Genomic DNA, 22,900 nt, shown 5'->3' with positions numbered 1-22,900 from the left:
CGTCGGAGTCGACGTTGAGGCAGGTGCCTCCGTCGGAGTCGACGTCGAGGCAGAGGCCTCCGTCGGAGTCGACGTTGAGGCAGGTGCCTCCGTCCTCACAGGTCTCCAAAGCTTTGGTGAGGTACATGAAGCCTCCGTCGAAGGTAATCTCGACGTCGAGACAGGAAGCTCGGAGCCTCGAAGATTCGAGTCAAAGATCTCCGGTGATAGGCTTATCACCGTCGAGGCAGCCCTCTGTTGAGGGTACGCAGGAGGTTTCACATATTCGCCTCACAATTCGACCAGTCTCAAGGCGAAAATCTCCTCATAGACTGATATATACAGCTCCGGAGTCACCGCGTATCATTTCTATCTCGCCTTCAGGATCAGAGGGCTCAGGTTCAAGGTCAGCATCACCAGAGCTTGTACATCAATCTCCAGTTCCTGCAAGAGAAAGTTCGCAGGAGGAGGACAATGCTGTGCCTCAAAGTCCCGTAAGGGAGATGCCTCAGGACCCTGCTATGACAGACACAATAAAGGCATCGCTAACAAGAATAAGGGGCGTGGTATTCCCAGCGACACCGATCAGACCAAGATCTCGAGAAAGAGAATCCCGAAGTCACTCTCGAGCACCAAGAAGGCGATCCAGGTCTGCCTCCCTCAGAAGAGAGTCGACCAGATCAGAGAGAAGGCGCCGTAGGACCCCTTCTACCTCCCCTTCTTCCAGATCATCCAAAAGGGATTATTCACCGACACTCTCGGAGACGCCACCCTCTCGGGTATCTCCGGTAGATGACATTTCTACATTTCAAGAAGTGTTGTGTAGAGGAGCTACAAAATTAAGTATCCCTATGCCGGTTCAGGAGACCACCACATCCATAATTTTTGAAACTCTTCATGAGCGCACAGTGACACGCCCGTTGTTGCCATTAGTCCCCGGTTTGCTACAACCGGTAATGGATATCTTTCTCACGCCAGCAACCACCAAAGCGGCGCCGGCGAGAATTCTAAAAAAGTACCGTCCAGCTCCGGAGGATCCGCTATTCCTTAAAACAGATCCTCCACCGGACTCTGTCATCACCGCCGCTGCCAGAAAGACGCATGCAGTAGCTGGCTCTTCAACGGTGCCACCAGATAAGGACAGTAAAACGCAAGACTCCTGGGGGAGGAAAGTTTGCGGCTCAGCATCCTCAAGCTTGAAGGTGGCAAGTGCCTCGGCTCTTCTGGGGCGCTATGATAGGTCACTATGGGACTCTCTTCAGAGGTTCGTTGAAAAAGTTCCATCAGAGGACAGACGGGACTTTGAAGAGATTTTGCATGAGGGGAGTCTAGTCTCTAACCAGATCATAAGTGCAGCGGCGGATGGGGCAACACTGGCAGCGCATGAATATGCACATGGAGTCACAGCCAGAAGATCATCCTGGCTTAGATTGACGGCCCTGAAACCGGAAGCGCAGGCAAGAATTTTAAATCTGCCTTTCTCCGGTAGTTCTCTTTTTGGGTCCCATGCAGATGAGGAAATGGCCCGTATGAAAGCAGAGCTGGAGACCATGAAAGCAGTCGGGCTTGAAAAGAGGAAAGAGTTTCGACGCCGCAAGGGAAATGACAGGCGCAATTACCAACAGAGGGTTCAAACCCCTCATTGGCAAAAGAACCAGGACCAGCAAGGTCAAAAGAAACAGCAATACCAGTCCCGCAAGCCATCCAGGGGACGAGGTAACAACAGGCAGTCTAATGCTGGAAACAAAGCACCGGGGAAGCAATGAGAAACCGCTTCCTCCGATGCTGTCCACCGCTCCGGTGGGAGGAAGTGTTGCGCATCATCTTCCAGAGTGGCAGACAATCACAAAGGACAAGTGGGTACTCAATATACTGCGTCATGGGTACTCGCTTCGTTTCAAAAGTCACCCCCCATCGATTCCTCCTGTCAAGTCATCCCAGCATCTAAAGCAGCTCAGAGAGGAGGTAGCGACGCTACTACTCAAATCTGCAATAGAGAAAGTGCCCATAAACCAGAGAGGAAAGGGAGTTTACTCCAGATATTTTCTCATCCAAAAGAGGAGTGTGAAGGCGGAGTTCAGACCCATTTTAGACCTACGGATACTGAACAAGCACATAAAGGAAAAATTTCGCATGCTGGCGCTCCACCAAATATATCCTCTTCTCCGGATGGGCGATTGGATGTGTTCACTGGACCTTCAGGATGCATATTTCCATATTCCCATCCTAAGGAATCATCGAAAATTTCTCAGGTTTGTGGTAGGCAACGCTCACTATCAGTTCAAAGTCCTCCCATTTGGCCTGAAGTCAGCTCCTCGAGTATTCACAAAATGCGTGGCAGTAGTAGCGGCTGCTCTGAGGCGCGCAGGAGTCTTCGTCTATCCCTACCTAGACGACTGGCTAATAAAGGGCTCATCGCCACAGAATGTGCGGACACAGCTGTCGCTATGCCTGAACTTATGTCGCAGGTTGGGTCTCAGAGTGAATGTCAAAAAGTCCAATTTTTCACCAACGCAGAGAATACACTACCTGGGTGCAACTATAGACTCCGTAGTAGGAAAAGTGTTTCCTTCGGAGGAAAGACAGTCATCCATTATGCTAAAAGGCAGACAGATTATGACCAGCAATCTGTCGTCGGCAAGGCAAATCTCATCTCTGCTAGGGGCCATGGCATCCTGCATCTTCCTAGTGCCCAATGCCAGGCTAAGGATGCGTCCTCTCCAGCAAGATCTCGAGGACAAATGGGATCAAAGGAACTCTCTGTGGGAAGAAAAGGTTTGCCTCTCCTCTGCAGCCAAACAGTCAATCAAGTGGTGGCTGAAGCCAAGGAATCTGCAAGTGGGGATTCTTTTCCATCAAGAGCCCCCAACTCAGACCTTAATCACCGACGCATCCCTTCAGGGATGGGGTGCGCATTTTGGGACTCTGCAAACTCAAGGACGGTGGTCCAGCAGCGAACAGTTGTACCACATCAACATGCTGGAGCTCAGGGCGGTCCACCTAGCCCTCAAAGCGTTCCTACCTGCGATAACGACGAGTACCATTCTAGTACAGACGGACAATACCACCACAATGTACTACCTGAACAAGCAGGGGGGTACTCGATCCAGAACGCTCTCGCTGGAAGCTCAGTCCCTGTGGCACTGGATCCTAGCAAGGAACATCTCATTGAAAGCGGTGCACCTACCAGGAGAACTCAACGTGCAAGCAGACTTGCTCAGTCGGCATTTTCAAGAGCCAGAGGACTGGGTAATCAACGACGAAGTGTTAGAAGACATCTTCGGGGAATGGGGGCGCCCGCAAGTGGACCTCTTCGCGGACGAGCAAAACACAAAATGCCGAGGCTTCGCCTCAAGATACCATCGACCAGGATCCCTAGGGAATGCCCTTTTGATCAATTGGTCAATGACATTTGTGTACGCTTTTCCGCCTCTCCCACTAATTCCCAAGGTGGTGACCAAGCTACAGAATTCATCTGCCAAGATGATACTCATAGCACCGGACTGGCCGAGGCAGTGGTGGTACACGGATCTCCTACACATGTCGATCCGCCCCCACAAGCGGCTGCCGTGCAGGCCGGACTTGTTATCCAAGATGCAGGGGAAGATTTACCATCCCAGCCTTCCCTCGCTGAGCTTAACAGCATGGCTCCTGAAGTCCTCCAGTATGGCCATCTGAACCTCCCTCAAGAGTGTATGTCCATACTGAAGGAAGCCAGGAGGCCTTCGACAAGACACTCCTACTTCTGTAAGTGGAAAAGATTTTATATATGGTGTGCTCAGCATCATTATGATCCCACTAAATGCCAGGAGGATGTAATTTTGCCCTATCTTCTACATTTAGCAAGGGCAGGGTTGAAATTTTCTTCCATAAAGGTTCACCTAGCAGCCATAACAGCATACAGGCGTTCGCCTTCACAGCAGTCATTTTTTAAAGTGCAGGTAGTGAAGGATTTCTTGCAAGGACTCAAGAAAGTCTATCCCCCTGTTAGACCTCCCTCTCCTTCCTGGGAGCTAAACTTGGTTCTGTCGAAGCTCATGGGTTCACCTTTTGAGCCTATTCATAAGGCTACCCTACAGCACCTCACATGGAAGACAGCATTTTTAATAGCCATCACTTCAGCACGGAGGGTCAGTGAGATACAGGCCCTCTGTTCTAAAGAACCCTACACTGTTTTTCATCTAAATAGGGTGGTGATGAGAACTCACCCTTCGTTCCTACCCAAGGTGGTATCGGAGTTTCATGTAAACCAAGCCATCTCCTTACCAACCTTTTTTCCCAACCCCTCCTCTCCGGCAGAGAGGGCGTTGCATTCTCTGGATGTCAGAAGGGTCCTAAAATTCTACCTAGATAGGACTAAGAATATCAGGAAATCTGACCAATTGTTTGTGAACTATGGGATTGTCCGTATGGGCTTTGCTGCATCCAAACGTTCCATTGCTAGGTGGATTGTTTCTAGTATTACTTTGGCCTACCAACTGGCTCAGAAACCATTGGGGGCGCGCCCTAAAGCGCATTCGACAAGAGGAAAAGCGGCTACCGCGGCTTTTCTCAATAATGTCCCACTCTCCGAGATCTGCAAGGCAGCCACTTGGAGATCTGTCCACACTTTTACCAGGCATTATTGTCTGGATTCGGACACCAGGGCAGACACTCAAGTAGGACAAGCCTCCTTGAGGAATCTGTTCCAAACATAATCATTTTCATGATTCTTTTTCTCCATGGGTGATACAACCTTAGTTTCATTTGCCTGCTGGTGGAAGGGGAGCTTGCTACTCTATTCAGTGCTTATGACTATTGATGAGGATCCCCTGGAAGAGAAGGGTAAGTTACTTACCTGTAATTCTAGTTCTCTTCCAGGGGTATCCTCATCAAAGTCATAAGCAACCCACCCACCTCCCCAGGCAAATGAGAAGAGGTGTATTATTCATTATGGAAAAGGTATATCTTTGTGTTTAGGACTACGGTCCCGCAAAGAACAACTGACCTAACTGTCACCCCTGAGGCATGATGGGATATGGAAGTCAGGGCTGCCTTAAAGGCACGGTGCCAGTTTTTACCTGTACAGGGCTTTTTAGTCTCTATGGTATTGTATTGCAATGCAGCCTGCAGGCTGGCAATGTGTTATACATCTGTGTTTTTCCACAGTTTGTTCTCTTTATTTTTTGCTTTCTCATGAGTGTTTACCTCATTAAAAAAAAAAAAAAAAAAAAAGAGATTTGGGTGTATTGTTATACCTTTATACATATATATAGATATATGTGTGTTATTGGATGTGTATATTTACATTGCCTAGCCTTTTATGGGAGCTGCATTTGCTTGGAAAAAATGATATATGTTTATACATATACAGAGCTGTATATATGTATGTTTTTTACATATATAATTTTATTATTTCCGGGGTCCCCGCACATGGGCGGGAATATTCAGTGCTTATGACTTTGATGAGGATACCCCTGGAAGAGAACTAGAATTACAGGTAAGTAACTTACCCGTCTCGCATTGACGTGAGTTTGAGCTATTGACATTGCAAATAACAATGCCTTTTAGTTTTGTTTTCTTTTTATAAACATAAATAAAAGGCATTGTTATTTACAATGCCAGTGGCATAAACTTGCGTAACTGCGAGACCTATTGCATTGCAAATGCTTGTTGTTTTTGGGACAGGGTTTTGTTTTGCTTTTGTCCGGGGGGTGGGCACGGCTCCCCCTGTCGCCCCCACCCCTCCTAGAGTTTTTTAAGCCCGAGAGCACACATGTCAATCTTTGTGAGCCCTGGGGGTGTTGAGGGAGTTCTGCTGACGGGAGGGGAAAGTTAAATCCAAATGTTTTCAATCACCCCCACCCTTCGGTCGTTGTTTTCAATCACCCCCACCCTCCTGTTGTTTTCAGTCACCCCCACCATCCTGTCCTTTGAATCCCCCCCCTTCCCCCAGCCGCCCATTGTTTGCTGACCTCTCACGAAAAAAACATCGGCAAAGCTTGGCTATGCGTTTATTCATTTCTTTATTCATATACCTATTTGGGTTAGACAATTCACATGTTTGGAAGTTCTTCCACAAAAATTTTCTTTACAACGATTTTACTAGAACATATAAATAAGTGTAAGTATCCACAACGATCGTATGTGCAATGTTTACCTACCCCACTTCAAAAGCACATGACAATCACAGGGTTGTTGTAGATGTGGGAGAGCTAACTTGATCCCAATAGCACAGCACGAGCAGAGCCTGGAAAGCACCGCTGTGTAGCACACTAATCCCCAGGAATGCGTTATGGCATTTTTTATGTTACATTTTTTTTATACAGTCCTCCGGTATACAGAATCTTAATTCTATCTAAGGTAACAAAAATGTTCATAACACCCATTATAAATTTATAACATACTGTACAGCAGCCACGCTGCTCTACATCATCGCTTAAACTCCTTGGCAAAGCCAATAGCTCTCTAAACACTTACAAGGTCCCAAAGGTGAGACCTATTGGCTATGCCAATGATTGTTTTCATGCAGTCTATATCGTTGTCAATATTTTTCCTAACTCGGCATCCTCATCAAAGGGATTGTTACACGTTGGATTTTAAGAGCATTAAAATACTACTTCAACGATTGAGTAGCCAGAAATGTAAGTATCATTTGCATTTACCAGTAACTGGTAATGCCCTTGTTTATCAGATTGCCGTGGTCTTCCATAATATACAAGATGTTTATTTAAAGCTGCCTTATCAACTCGTTAGAAGCCCAGCTTTTACATTTAATTAATAGCACACCATCACAAATCGTTATACTAGCAAAAGGACTTATCAAGCACTTGCATCTGATTAAAGTGCAGCCCACAGTTTTCAGGGAGAGAGACTAGCGCTCATTTGGCTAGCAGTGCTGTCAAATGTCTTTATTTAAATTTAAGTATGTAGCTTTGTAAACTGATCAGTAGCTGTTTTCATGTTGACCTGCTTTTATGGATTTATCAAATCCTAATAAAAATGTTGAATGGCAGGCTAGCAATGCATATTTTGTCATACTAGATCATACGTACATTAATTTGTCACTGAATGAGTGTACAATATGTTCAATGACATCCTCAATCTTTGCTAGTTAGAGAAACATGTTTTTGAGGGAACAGACATATGCAGAATGTATGGGTCAGTCTGGCTTTTTCCTGAGTTGGCTTGTCATGTCCATCTAGGGAAGTTGGGCGACCGATTAATTTGGGGCCCTCTAAGTTTACATCAAAACGGCGTGGGTACATTCTGAGAAGCTCTTATGACTCAGAGGCAGGGAGTACACATTATAAATTTAATTTTACTCCTGATGAAAATGCACAACCTGTTGTGCACTGAAATAGGTTGACTTATCTTGTTAGGTCCATGCGTGCCTCACTTCTTTAATTACCCACTACCAATAAAATGAGGTTTGCAGAGCCAGATATCTTTAATAATCCTTTGACTGTTTTTCAAAGTCCCTTCAGACTGGTCCCCTTTGATATGACATCAGTCCCATGGCATGCAATTCAGAGTTTTTAATTCATTTGAGATCCCTGATCACTGGATTCTTTTCATATGACGAATTCTTCTGACAAATTATACTAACCGTTTTTTTTATTACCCCCTCAACTGAAGAGAAGGTCCTTTTTTGGGAGTACACTGTCAGCAGGTAGATGCATTCTGTCAAATACTCGTATTGCCACAAATGGGTTCTCTGCATCTACATTAAAGTAAATCTTAGATCGGTCAATCCTAAAGTAACTTTCCCATATGTAGTATCAAATGTGCATCTTTTCATGAGCAGTCTTGATCCACTCTAAGACATATCGCCTATGTTCATTTGCATATGTTAAATTACCCCTTTGCCATCCTTTTACAGTGTATGTTACTTTGTCATAGGTTCACTGCCCGGCCTCTTGTACAGAGCATCTTTGAGGGAGGAAAGGCAACGTGCTTTGCATATGGCCAAACGGGAAGTGGAAAGACTCATGTAAGTATTTGTGTATCTGTAAACATGCCATATTTGCCTTATCGTGGGCTATGCCTGCACTATTGCAATCATAATTTTTTTTATCCTAATACTGACTTTCCATGCTTCCGAGAACTGTCATGTAGTTGAGAAGAGGGTTTAGATGAACTCGTAAAACACATCTCTGCAGGATTACATACCCTTTTCATAGAGAGCCAGTCTGTGTGCACAGTAATTCATTTGTATGTGGACTGAATAATGCAAAGCATGTGGTATGTTCCTAAATTGGCATCAAAGGGTTCTGATGACAGACTAAGGTCTAAGGACGGGTGGTGTGTAAGTCAGAAATGTCATGCTTACCCAATATTTGTTTTACATTACTTATTTCGATTCAGTTAGCTTGAAAAATGTTTGAAATGGAGTGAAACATTGGACTATATGCCAAAGGAAAAATTTAGAATCTTAGAAAAATACCCATAGCGTTCTTTTAAACAAAGCACAGTCATGGGTACAAAATAAAACCTAAAACCCCTGAAATCTGCCTGATAGTCTCACAGGCCATAATTTGAGTGCCTGCTATAAAATTGCTCACCAAATACACTGCTTATGATCTCACACATGACCGATAACATCACAAATGACATCGATGGCAGAACTGGTGACGTTACATACCACCTTAGCATTGACATAGCTGTTGCCACGAACTATGCTGCATCAATATTCATGTTTGGAAAAGTGTTATTCGATTGTAGCTTGTACACCTATGTTTTTTTGTATTTTATTTTTATTGGTATAGATTTTGAGGCCTTACGCAGTTTGTTTGGCGAGTGAGTTTTACAGTGGTAAAGTACTGTATTTAAGTAACTTACTTGAATTTAAAACTTCATATGAGACAAGAATTTGTGTCAAAATAATAGATGTAACATTTTATTTACACACAGTGCAGTTCTCCGTTAGTCTTTTAGATGGTAGCGAGAATAGTTAATTGAAAATTATATAATGTAGAGAGGAGGGGTAGTGGTTAAGGCCACTGGTGTAGTAGGGTGGAGGTTGACAACTTACTAAGGCACAGTCACCTTTAATTTGAATTCACAGTACCATAATGTTCCTACTGGCTATACTTGTAGGTGATGCTTTAGTCTCCTTTTCAAGGAAGGGAACCAAGAGTCTAGTCTAATCTTTTTTTTAGATATTCATATTCTCGGCTCCAGTCCAAACAATCAGAAGGCTAAGGCGTTTCAGTCTATAGTTGTCTGTTTGAAGATTTGAATTCGTGTTTGAGATGCTTTGTGGTGTTTAGTTTAAATGCTGTGGAATTGCTTGCTGGCCTGAAGATGCAAGAAACTTGCAGGGGCAGTCGTGGCAGCATTAAAGAATTGGTATAACTTTAATAACCATAGATTCATATCTTTTGGACTCCTGGGCATTGAATGCTGCTATTATCATTGGTAAACCAATTGTAATCTTAGTTTTCACTGTGCTACTCGTAACCAGAAGATTTACCCTACACTTGTCATATTGATAATCCAAACATTCATCATGTGGTTAATGCTACCCTATTTTCAGACTTTTGTTCTCCGTCTGTGACTGTTCTATGGCAATACATCAGTTTCTTCCTTCGGCAAAGAAAATCCTAGTGTTTGTATTTCCTTTTTAGTTTAGTGGAAAGTAAGCATGTCTACGAAAGAGTAAAGGTTGTTTAGATATCTAAAGAATTCAGCTCGGTCATTGTAGCTCCCAGACAGTGCCTTTTAGACTTTTTGCTATCTTCTCTCCACACGCACGACCTGTCACATAAGAATCAACCCCTTGTTTAGTAAATGCTTTAAATAGCTGGATGTTCCTTCCTAATAGGTCATCATCCCTAAGTCTCAGAGACACCTTCCTACTTATTAGCCTCCAGACAGAGCATTGATGGAGTGTACACAACACATGTGCTGCCTTTGCACTTCCCTGTAGCCTCTGTCCTTTTAAACATTGAACCAACTATTGGATGTAGTTGGTCTTCTTCTCCTGCTTAAATCGTTCGCTGTCTGGCTTGGAATCACCAGTACTTGTGAAATAGCAAACTGTATTAAAATGAATATAGACCCAACAAGTGTTAGTAGCACATCCACTTTTCTTGAATCAATCTAAACCTCATCTAGTGAGGTGGATGTAGTGCGCTCTCTGCAGTGCCCAGAGACCGCCATAGTACAGAATTCTCCTGCACGTCGTGTGAGTTTCCAGACAGAGCTCTGTTCTTTCTTGACATATTTGCTACATTTCACAGGGTTCAACCATTTCTCCAAGCCCCCTGTTATTGTGCCATTCCGATCCTCTGCTTTACCTTTCTGTGTTTCTGTGGCTTAGACCTTTTTTTTGCCAAGGGCAGTCCTAACAGACACAAAGCAAAATATTGTTTTCTAACAAATTGGTGTTGTATTGCAATATTTATATTTGCCTACGTGGATAGCATACTACACCATGTAAGGTGTTTTGGTGTGGTGTATTGCCTTTGTTTTGATCCTGGTTGGGAAGTGTTTCCATGTCAAGTGATGATCACTGAGGAGCGGTTGTTACGAGACGCAGCATCTGATCAGTGATATGGATGAAGTGTGGCAAGCAGTTTATGGTTTTCAGTTTGCTGGCAGGTTTTAACAGGTCTGCAAGTCACTGTATAGTCCACTTAGCTGGGTACTCCACGAGGATGTCCACTCAGACATTTTGTCTATGGCGCTGAGCAGGCATACAATGTAGGAAGACAGTGGAATATCTGCAGGGATAAACTTTGATAACATCACATGTCTGACTGTCGTTGAGAGTCTTAGTATGTAGCTTATTGGGTGTTTCAGTGGTAGATCAAATTAAAGTTCTGTTGCCCAGTGATATGTATCAGCTCTCCGATATTCTATTCCTGTTCAGTTGGTTATAGGTAGTTTATTGCTGTAGGCTGGTACAGTACTGAATGATTGACACGACCCATAGCAGTTCTCTTATGCAAGAGAGTTTCATTATAATTAAATTATAGTGTGTATGAACTATAATCGACTACTGAATGTTTATTTATTTATTTTTGAGTTTTTTATAGCTCTAGGTAGGCCAGAGGGTATCGGAGCGCTAGACATTTTGTGATTAGTTACAAGATGGACATGAAGGAATTCGTAAGAGTCAAAAGAGCAATACATCATTAGGTGCATTGAGGTGTGGCTTCAGGGACAATAAAGGAGTTTGAAAGGATCAGGTGTCCATCTTGACGGAGCCAATCAATATGGGTAACATAGAACAGCTTGTGCGCGTGTTGAAGTAGTTGTTGAGAAGTAAAAGTTTAAAGTCCTGTTTGAAGGAAAGAAAAGGGGGGGGTTGAGTTGCAGCAGAGATCCTTGGGGAGTGATTTCCAGATCTGAGGAGCATTTCTTGAGATAAAGCACGCCTTGGATTTCTTCTTTGTTAGGAGAGAGTAGAGCAGCGTTGGCGCGTCTCGGTGCCTGGACACTTTCTGCTCTAAAGTTTGATTCCTACATATTTAAGGTTTTTGTTTGAAGGGCTTTGTGGGTGACCGGTTGTTTTCATGATGCATCTTCCTTCGATGGGAAGCCAGTTTAGACTCTTGAGGGCAGGAGATATGTAATCGAATCTTTTGATTCCTGTCTGATGACCACTTTGAAACTGCAGTAGGGGCACAAGGTGACATTTAGGAATTCCTTTAAGGAGGGCATTGTTGTAGTAGAGTTTTGAGATAAGAGATTGCACTACCGTCATAGGATTATATGGGAGGATAAACAGTTTTACTTTTTGAGGTGTCCGAGTGTGCAGAGTGTTTCTTTATCTGAGTTGTTCACGTGCTCCTTCGACATGCTGTCCAGGGTCTTGACGAAGTTAGAAAGAGTAGCTGAGCACGTCTTTATTCTTAATCCATTCTTGGATAGGTAAGGGATCGTTTTGGGGGGTGAAGAGTACTAGTTCGGTCTTTTTAGGGTTCAGTTTGGGGTGGGGTGGCTGGCTTTTAGCCATGTTTGTATCTTAACTAGTGTGATATTTAGATATTGGAGATCACACGGTGATTTAATTTTGTTCTGGAGTTGAAATGGCGTATAAGCGATATTTAACCTCTGTTCGGCTCAAAATGACAGTGAGGGGTTCCATGGAGAACCTAAAGGGTTGGTGAGATGATAGAGCCTTGGGGTATGCCTTGTGTTACTGCAGTAGGTTTGGAGAGACAGCTGTTGATTTTTGTTGTTGCTGATAGCGATATTGCAGCAACACATTAACCATCTCCGGCCTGCTTCATTGACATGTGGTTTTTGAGAGGTATAAGTAAAGCTGGATGATTTACTGTATTGAATGCTGCTGGCAAGTCGAGTAGGATTAGGAGGAGGTCTACGCCTTCATCCAAGGATCTGTGGATGTTATCAGAAATACTGAGCATGGCAGTTTCAGTGCTACAGCCTTTTTTGAATCCGGATTGGAAAGTCTTGTGGAGGTTGAATTCCTGTGTCAGTTGAGTTGAAGGGGGACACTTCTCCAGCATTTTGGCAAGGATGGGAAGGTTAGTAATTGGTCTAAGGTTGTTCAGGTCGTTGGGGGTCTGTACATGGTTTTTTGAGAATGGGTGTAACTTAGCCTGGTTGCAGGTATTCAGGAACACAGCCTGATGGGGAAAAGAAAAGCGATTAATTTAGTCCAAAATGGGAAGATGTGGTTGAAGTTCTTTACTATGGTGGTGGGCAGTGGTTTGGAGGTGTGGGATGTGGGCTTCAGGTTCGTGATTATTTTGAAGGGTTTGCTTTCAGTCAGGAGTTTGAAGTCTGTCCACAGAACATTGTTTAACGGTTGTATGCAATCTTGATTGATTTTGGGTTCATTTGGGTCATACTAGTCATTAGTTAAGCCTTGGAGGGGAGGGGTAATGAAGCAAGTGGGCAGAGATGTCAGACTTGTATGGTGGAAAAGATTGTTTGATTTTTTTTGCAACTTTCTCATTGAAGTAGTTAGCTACTTTGCAGCGTTCAACGGTGATTGGTGTATCATATTCGGAGGTGGATGTGGTTTGATTAATTGTTAGAGCTCCCTCGTTGCTTCTTCATTTGATCCAGTTGGTTGTGAAAGAGTGTCTTTTTCTCTAAAGAGGTGTTTGTTGTAGGATAAACATTAGGAGCTAGTTTGAGATTTTGTCTCCAAAGCTTTTCGGTTTGTCTAAGTTGTCTCCTCTTAGAGTTGAGGTAAGAGTTGAACCAGGTTCAGGATTTAATTTTTCTAGAGCGCTTAAATTAAGCAGTGCAATTTGGTCGAGTGCATCAGTAATACTTATAGTGGGCCGTAAGGTCATCAACGGTGTGAAGGAGAGGTTGCAAGAGTAGCTGGGTGCAGATCCTGGATTTCAGTTCTGTTGGGGGATGGGTTTTTTCCTTGTCCAATGCATGGGTTTGTTGGTGGGGGCAGGGTGGAGTATGGGATGGGCAATGAGATTGACAAGTATGAGATGGCAGGACTAGTCAGTAGGCTGGATGGATTGGAGGAAGACAAGGTAATTTCTGGAAGATTATGATCTCGAGTAGAGCCTTTCCTGTTGGTCGATTCGTTGCAAAATTGCTTGAGGTTTGCTTACCAAGAAAGTTAGTAGCATGTCTCACTGCTTATCTGCAGTTACGAAGCATACAGGACCGTGAGCGAGGAATATTAACGGAGTGTATTGTCTCAGTTGTGATGTATTGAGCTGGAGGTATTGGTGATGTAAAGGCTCAAGGGAATGGATTAGTGCCCAGGATTACGGTGATTCTGGAGAGATTTAGGGTTAGCAAGTGGTGTTTGTGTGCTGTAGGATTCAGCTTCCTTTGGGGAAAGGGGGTTGAGAGCCTGGGGTGGCTCTATGGGAATGTTTGTTCAAGGAGATGGAGGTATGACTGGGTGTGTTGGCTGTTTCTTGGAGCTCTTTTTTTGGAGGAGACAGTTTCTCTGTTCTCGGGGCAGAGCAGTGTCACCTTTGTCTGGATTGTGCGGTCATTTTTTACATGAGACTACTTTGGCTAGAGTGAAGATTTTGTTCAATTCGGCTCAGGCGCAAGGTAAAAGTATCAAGGAGGCTATCTATTCTATGGTTGAATGGACAAGCAGAGGGTCCAGAGTCTGAGATGAACAGGTGATCTTCAAAGGAGGCAAGGGCAGTGTTGTCAAGGTGGGTGGAAAGCAGGGTTTGTGTGGGTTTTGGGATTTCAATGGGGGAGTCGGGGTTGTGTTTGAGGGGGAGCTCAATGGTGTAAGGACTAGAAGTCACGCTAACGCTATGCTGACCAGTAAGCGCGTCTAGGGGATGTGTTATGATGTAATCGTGTGTAAGGGTGGGAGCAGTGGGGTTTGAACTGACGCTTACTAGACTAAGGTATGTTACATGAGAGGAGGGAGCAGTAGATTGATTGGCTGAGTAAACAATGGGTGGAGTGACAAGAGGGTTGGTAAGGGAGAAGGGTAGGGTTGAGTGTAGGACCTGCATGTGTTAATGAGGCGAAGTGTCGATCAAAGATGGTGAGGTGCTGGTCTGACGCTTGGATTAGTATGTTGCCTGTTCTGTAGATAGAAATGGAGACATCCTCCCTAAATCTTTGGAGGGGGTGGATGCGAGTTTAGTTCCCTATGGAATTTCATTTGTTTTTGAGATACGAATGTGGAGAAGAGAATTATTTCTCCATTTGGAGGGTGTTTGGAGAAGAAAATGAAGTCAGTTTTCGGAGTGCCACTGTTGGCTCGGTTAGGTTTTCAGCAGTTAGTCTTTCTGGGAGTTGCTTAAGTAGGTTTTGTATGAAATATAGTGTTGGTGTGGGCCTGGAGAGTTTTCTAGTCTTGTATTGTAATTGATTTTATATAGTTTATTCTACCCAAGAGACGTTGAAGCGCTTTACGCTGGGCAGCACGCTGCTTCTGAAGCCATGTTAGTGTTTTACCAGTGCTTATTGATGGTTATTGAAGCTGAAAGAGACACGTTGGTAATGGATTCCTTACCTTAGAACAGGTGTCTCCAACCTTTTTTGCAGTGAGAGCTACTTCTGATCAATGAAAATCATCTTGAGCTACTAAAGGCCAAGCAACTTGTGCATTTTTCCCAAACTGCCCCGCCCAGCTTCGTTGACTTTAAGCCTAATCTCCATGGAGCCAGATACTATGTTTGATCCAAATACTTAGAGTTCCCTAGTTAGAAACAATTATGATTTTCGCAATATTTGTTGTCACCGTTCTTCAAGAACTTTCAATTATCAATGATCACCAAAATAATAATTAAAATTCAGCTCAAATAAAAAACAAATAGGAAAATCAATCTCAACATGGTATTGCATGATGTTCTCTAATGCAGTGTAATCTAGTAGCTTTAGGAAGCAATTCTGAAGTCGCCGCCCACGTTTTATTAATTTACTGAGCTGTTTACCAACAATCCTAAGCTTCATATCTGAAGTGACACATTGCAGAGTTTAATGAGCATAAAGGGCCTAGCAGAGGTTATATTCTGGAATAGACAGTCTGATTGTCTTTCCCGCCTTAAAGCAGTTTTAAAATTGTCTTAAAATCATAAATAATGTCTTAGTTTGTTTTAAGTATTCTAAGTACCTTTGAGCATAATAATTGTGACTCCCTGTCCTGATTTAGCCTTCTCTAAATTGTTTTTCATATGGGTAACAAAACAAAATGCCTTCCAGGTCTGACATTAATACCCATTCACACTGAAAATGTTTCTCACTCAAACGATATGGGACTGTTCTTCAACATAACAGTAAAACGATGTTGTGACCCTCATTTGATCTGAAAGCATTACAATAGAGAAGTGGAATGCTATGTGTTATTACACTTATTGCACATGTTAGGGAAAGATAATAAGCATTCTTTGTTAATATTGTTAATAGGATCGTAGCTGAAAGCCTAAAATAGAAAAGTGTAATGCTGTTCCGTGTTATTCTAATAACAGTATGTGCCCTTGCTATGAAAAGATAAACAAGCATTCTTTTTTTGCCGTGATTCATAGGAAAAAAATAATGCTTGTTATCTTTGCATAGCCAGTGCACTAACTTATTAGAATAACACAAAATGACATTACACTTTTCTATTTTAGGCTTTCAGCTAATATTCTATGAAACACAACAAAATAAATAATGCTTATTATCTTTACTTGGCAAATTCACTAACTGTAATAACTAATTACGGCATGACTATTACAGAGACCGATATGAAAATCAGCATGCCTTGCCCTGCCTGCTTCACTCATAAATAAAGCTCAAGGGAAATCCAGCTTTTTAAACAACATTTGCTGAAAAAGCGACTGCAGTCCTAAAAATGTACCTTGGAATCGCTCGAGGGAAGGCCCATCCTCCTCTCTGGAGTTCGATGGCAGGACTTTGCCAGGAGTCAGGCTGTGTCCTGAGGGTTGCTATCAGACATAGCCCAAGTCCCACAGCCACTGCCTCAGGCCTAGACTCCGGTGCTCGGCTACTGCGAGGGAAGGCTTCTTCTCGAATCGCAGAGGCCCTAGAAAAACGGCAAGCCGAAGCAAGTTTGTTTCTACACGGAACAATGGTGTCTCCGAGCATGGTTCCGTGCAGCGTAGGACATATGGCTCTGCTGGGCTAAAATAAATAACGAAGAGGCCTGGCAACAAAACTAAATGATATTCACAATGGAGAGAAAAACGCAAGGTGTTGAAATGTAAAAATGTAAACATCTAACTACGTTTTTCCTCAAAATAATGCTGCGAGCTACTCAATGGGGGCCGACTAGCTACCAGTCGATCGCGATCGACTGGTTGGAGACATATGCCTTAGAATATCCCCAGGCATCAGACTGTATCCGGAAAGTTTTCGTCAGCAGTACCCATGCACGTTGGTAGGCATTGCCATGCAGCTCTGCGTATGTCGCTGGCGTCATAGCCGCCGAAATGACATAGTCGGAGCTACTTAGACGCGCCCACGCGTGCTGACGTCAGTTTTTTCTTTTTCCGCTCCGGCAAGCGCAGATCCGAGAGAGAGCGGTACTCCTAGTAATATTTGACTTCTGAGTCTTGTTTTGTCGAGAAATCAACTTCTGGTGCAGTAGGGATGCCCGGGTTCAAGTGCTGTAGGGACTTCCGTCGGAACATGTCGGTGACGGACCCGTATGACATATCTCTTCTGCTTGGGGCACGCCCATAACCCCGAGATGTGCCCAGATTGTCTGGCCATGGCGCCGAAGGCCTTGCGGGAGCGTTCCTGAAAGTTGTTGGAGGCCCAGCAACTGGTTTCGCGCCACTCAAGGTCCCGCTCCCGTAGGAGGGTCGAGGGACCAGTCAGTGAGCCGACACCATCGTTCGTCTGAATCGGGGACAGGTAAGTCGAGGTGCCATAAAAAGTCGAAGAAGCGGCGGCGCTCTACATCTACATCAGGACACGGTGGAGGGTGCAGGTGATCACTCCCCTGCGGCTCCGATGGAGCCTCCGTTGTTGTCTGTGGTGTAGGAGAGTAGGGTCTGCTTTCTATGTTCACCCACACTTTTTGCTTTTGCTTTACTGGTTTTCGACTTAGATGTGGCTTTGGGCCTGCTAATCAGACCCACAGCCCTGCTGTTCTCTCTCTAAATTAATACTATGTACTTTAGGTGCATAACCCATTTGGATCGGGTCACCTTATTGGCCCCTGTACAGTGTACCTTAGGTACCCAGGGCATAGGTGTATCCTAGGCCTACCGGGGGCTGCAGCATGTATTATGCCACCCCTGGCCTGGCCTTCCATTATGACACAACTGGCTGATCACTCAGCCTGGGCAAGGTCGTGTAATCACCTCTTGCTAAGGTGTAGTATTCCTATACCTACCTTATATATAGACACATGTGTACCTATCAGCCACTCCTATGGCAGGCCTTAACAATCCTGGAGGCAGAGTGCTTGGTAACATGTGAGATGGTGCTCTAGCATGAGCTGAGCCTGTCTGCAGCTTTCGGAACCATGTCCTTATAGCTGTTCTATGATATAGCCTACCATATACTCTTAAAGTGCCTTATAATCTTAGACGGTTATGATAACTATGGTTTGGCTTTATCAAAACATGTCGTGTAAGGTGTCTAACACTTTGGAATAATACCCCCATCCCATTTCTGGGGATGAGGACATTATCCCTCCCTTTTGGAGGGAGAAGACATGTTGTAATCTACTTACCCGGTTAAAGTTAACCAGAGCCCCAGCATCACAAAATGGATGCTGCTGCCACGACACAAGTCTGACCTCCTGCTGCTGGGAGTGATCCCGGCACGGGAGGCTTGGACAATAGGTTTCCTGCCTTGGGAGGTGCGAGCACCACCCCAGACAGACCTTAGTGTATTGGGGCAGGGAGGGATGAAAGAAACGAGACACTGCCTGGGGCACACAAGGTGTCCCATGCATAGTCCAGTTCAAACCGGTGCTGGGGCACTCCAGCCCCAGTCCTGGCGCGAAACTGGACAAAGGGAAGGGGGTGTAACTACCCCCCTCCCAGGTCCCACCCATAAGGCATGACCTAGCAGGCAACCCAGCCCCCCAGATTAGTATAAGTGTGGGAGTTGGGCCCCAAGAGATTAGATTATCCTGAACCTGCAACTTGAACAGAAACTCTGGACCTTCGACGAAAGAAGAAGACTGAAGAATCTCCCTTGTGGCCAAGGAGTGGCTACCCTGTGCAAACAGGCACCATCAAGAGACTTACCCTTTGCTTTGCTGAAGTACTACGAGGGACCGACTGCAGAGCCCGACCAGAGTCTTGACTTCCAGACTTCTCCGACCCTGATCCACATCCACAGCCGAGCTGAGATCCGTTGAGGCTACGAGAGACGTGGGACTGGCTACCTGGGAAAAGTGGCGAGTATCTTCCAGCGCAGCTTCTGAGGTACCCTCTAAGTTGTGCACCGGGGATTGAGAAGCCCCAACCGCAAGCACCATCTGCACCGAAGATTAGCCCCCCACACTCCACGAGTCCTGCGTGGGGCCCTTCTGCATTTTCCTGCTTGCCGCGTCTGTCCGGTTGCTTGCCCGTTGGCCAGCGGCCTTTGCGACGACACACCTTTGAATCTTCACTGCTGGTTTGGCTCCTCCAGACTGGCTCCCGCTCCTCTGCAAAAGAGAAGCACCCCAGACCTTCCTGGTCTGCACCAGAAGCAAGTCCTCCATTCTTCGTGGGTCCCGCTTGCCAAGGCTTGGTGAGTCCTAGTTCGACTTCGACGCCGCCGACAGCAAGAGCCTTCGTGGGACAGCTCGCCTCCTGGTCCTGGTCGTCCTCGACGTCTCCTGGTACCCGTGGCTGCTGCGACAAACTTCACCCTTCACCTGCAATCTCCCAACATCGCCTGGTTCCTTCCTGGTTCCACGTGGTCACTGGCTAGTGACCCAGACTCTGTCCCTTCTGCTTGCAGGTATCCTCTCTTCTTGATCCCAGCCTTGGGATCCACCGGACACTCTTCACTGACTGCCTGTCAGCAACTTTCCTTCAGGCATCCATAGAAGTCCACGACGAAACCCGACGCAAGTTCACACCTATGCACCCGCAGCCCGTGGGCTAGGTAACTTGGGTATTTCGGTGCTCACAAGGGTATTGACTATCCTAGGGTCTAGTTTCCGAGTCTCGACTTTCTAGCTATACCAGAAGTGTCCTAAAACTGCTTATTTCTAACTGCTAGTGATTCTATCGACTTTTACGCATTACGCGTGAGTGTTTCCACTCTGCACCTGAATCCCGTGGGCCTCCCACTTCCTAACTGTTGGTAGTGTAGTGTAGCCCCAGCGATTCCCTAGGCCTAGCCCTATTCTATTTCCATGACAGTGGTCCTTATACCACTTCTTTAGTATATGGTTTGCGTGGCCCCTAGGGCCTAACTGTATTACTTACCTGTGTGACTTAATGCATGCTTAAATAAGACTGTGTTGTACTTACCTCGAATCTCATAAAGAGTGCTGAGGGTTTGACTAGAATAAATACACTTTATTGTGTATATATATATATCTGTTGTGGTGTCCTTTCATTTGGTATTCAAGGGATTATATATGGTATCACAGCTGGCTTCACATGCCATTCAGAGTTTAGCCTAAGACTGCTCTTGTCCATGCTACCACTAGGATAGCTGGTCTATAAGGTTGACTTTACAACCAACCACCATAAGGGTTGTTTGGACTGATATAAGGTGTACACTAGAACTAGTGACATCATACATCAGGCCAACTTCTCACATGTGGCCTACCCACCCTTCCCGGGGCTGGATGAGACTTCTGAAGAAAAAATGGGCTTCCTGTTGGCCATGGGATGTTTATTTGCCCCATCGGGTCCCTCCGGAGCGCCTTCGGGCCCCGTGGACCCATTGGGTGGTGCTGCCACCTTTTGCCCTGGCTACGTCGGCAAGATACCCTGTGGAGTTTTTGGCTCCGGCCTCTGGGCCGATGCTGGAAATGACGCCGTTGCCCATGGGCTCGGACTACGTAGAGCCAGGATTTGTCCATTATCCTCTGATTACTATTCCAAGGGGGGCAATTTATTCCCCTTCCCCGGGCCCCTCGTCCTTACAAGCTCTTAAGCAGCCGGTGGATGAAGGGGGTTTCTGGGAGGGGTCTGAGGCGATGTGGAGAGTCCTCGTGATCTGGATTTCTCTCCACAGCCTGGTACGCTGTCCCCTTCTTCGGTAGCTACGGAGGAGGTTGGGTCCTTTTCTGTGGTGTTGCGTAGGGCGTCTGAGGCTCTTAACCTCGAGCTCCCATCGGTGCCCATCAGGACCAATCTCCTGACTGAGGTGCTGTAGCCAGCGACCTTCTTGGCAGTGCCGCTACTGCCCTTTAACGACGCACTTAGACATTCTGTTAAGCACCTGGAACAAACCTAACACAGGGGTTCCTGTGGATAGGGGTGTTGGTATACGCCATCGCCTGGCCCCGGGTGACCCTGGTTTTCTCACACAACACCCAACACCTGAGAGTCTGGTTGTCTGCCTCTCCAAGCGCATTACCTTCCGCACCTCCGGACAAGGAATCCCAAAAAATTGAGCAGTTTGTGAAAAAGATTTTCACCTCTGCCAGTTCAGGTTTGCGGGCGGTCAATACTGCATGCCTTTTGGGCCGCTATTCACACTCTGTTCTGGATACAGTGGCACAGGTGCTGCCTCAGTGTCTGGCAGAAGCCCAGGCGGTGCTCTTCCCAAGCCATTACCAAGGGGAGAGATGCTGCGAAATTTACTATCCGTTGTGGTCTTGACACCGCCGACTCCCTCGGCAGGGCAATTTCCACTACAGTGGCGCTCCGCCATTAAGCCTGGCTCAGGACAACTGGCTTCTCAGAGGATGTCCAGAACACTTTGTTGGACGTGCCTCTTTGGTGACAAAGCGTTTAGCACACGAACGCTTTAAAGACTACCGGGCTACGGCCCAGTCCTTGGGCCTTGCCACCACGCGCACTCCCTTGGGGTCTGCTTTTCGCTCATTTCGGGGACAGGGTAGAGGCTCACAGACATGTTCCTTTCAGAGCTGCCGGCCTGCGCAGCAACAGTCTCAGCGCAGCCGCAGACGGGGGGCCCGCTGCGGTGGCTCACGGACCCAGCGGGCGGGTCAGTCCGCCACCACCCCTGCCACCACTGCCTCAAAACCTTCCTAGTCCGGTGTTTCAGGCCCACCACACGCGGCAGGATTCGCCATCAACTCCCCCACTGGCGCACCATCACTTCGGACAGGTGGGTTCTGCAAATAGTCCGGAAGGGCTACTCCCTCCCCTTCGCTTCTGCACATCCAGCCATGCCACCTCAATACCACCGCATGTTGGGGGATCACTTGGCACTTCTCTAGCAGGAAGTTGCGGCCCTCGTACCCAAGGGAGCCATCAAGCGCGTTTCATTGTCAGAAGTAGGTTGGTGGTGTTACTCCCACTACTCCTTGATTCCGAAAAAAGAAACGGGCCTGCGTTCTATCTTAGACCTCCGGAACGCCAGTCGCTTCCTCCGGGAGAAGTTCAAGATGCTCCCACTTGCTCGGGTCCTGTCTGCCCTAGACCCGCAAGACTGGATGGTAGCGTTGGACTTGCAGGATGCTTATTTTTATTTTTATGGTCAATTTCTCCGTCTACGGAGAAACTGCTCAGAACTGACGGATTTCAAAGCACAAGCAAAAGATCTGGAGAGGAGGCTACTAGATCACAATTATCCGGAACGGATAGTCAAAAGAGGACTCAAACGTGCCAGAAACAACAATAGAGACTCTCCTGGAAAACCAAACGCCAAAAGAACAAGAAACCAGACCCATTTGTGTAACCACTTTTAATACCCACTCTAACCAAGTGTCCAAAATCATCAATAAGAACTGGAAGATTTTGAACTGCGGAGGTCTGGACCTACCAAAACCAATGTTCTCTCATAAACGCGGCCGTAGTCTGAGGGACATCCTGGTCCACACCAGACGACACATTCCACCAGCACGTCAAGACATGTGTAGTATGTTACCACCCATCAAAGGACATCACCCATGCGGCATGTGTAGTACATGCTCTCTCACTAACCCAGCTCACCTTTTCAAATGGTACATCATGGGAGCAACGCAAATTCACCAATTGTAACAGCAAGAATGTGGTGTACCTTATCACCTGCCCATGCGGTATGGAGTATGTCGTTATGACCACGAGACAAATAAAAGTGCGGATTGGAGAACATAAGAGCAATATCCGCTGCAAGAAGAGCACAACCAAGATGGCAACCCACTTTTTGACCATGAATCATGGCGTGGATGAAATTAAGTGGACCATCATTGAACAACTCAACAATGATCGTGGACTCTTTGAAAAAGAGCAACGATGGGTGTTCCGCCTGGGCATGCACATAACCGGCCTCAACGATGATATACCTTGGGCACAATTGACCTAATACCGGGTTATCCCAACTGCGATGTTATTTTCAACCAATCTTTGACATGGCCTTTTTTTTTTCACCGTCTCGTGTGGGTACATACAATTTTTTAAGACCTGTCAGGTGCCAAATTGTGTCTTAT

At 45.9% G+C, this 22,900-nt stretch overlaps 1 protein-coding gene across 2 annotated transcripts in view; it reads left to right on the top strand.

Moving 5' to 3' along the window:
• Positions 1-22,900, top strand: part of KIF2C (kinesin family member 2C) — a 1,365,901-nt gene that overhangs the window by 624,668 nt on the left and 718,333 nt on the right. For both annotated transcript variants that reach the window (XM_085602797.1, XM_085602796.1), the window contains one exon: positions 7,861-7,951. In XM_085602797.1, the coding sequence (XP_085458923.1) occupies positions 7,861-7,951 (91 nt within the window). The remainder of the gene's footprint in view (positions 1-7,860; positions 7,952-22,900) is intronic.

Source organism: Triturus cristatus, chromosome 4_2 (genome assembly GCF_964204655.1).
Source record: "Triturus cristatus chromosome 4_2, aTriCri1.1, whole genome shotgun sequence".
Taxonomy (NCBI): Eukaryota; Metazoa; Chordata; class Amphibia; order Caudata; family Salamandridae; genus Triturus; species Triturus cristatus.
Note: the sequence above shows the minus strand (reverse complement) of the source record. Positions and strands in the feature narration are given on the sequence as shown.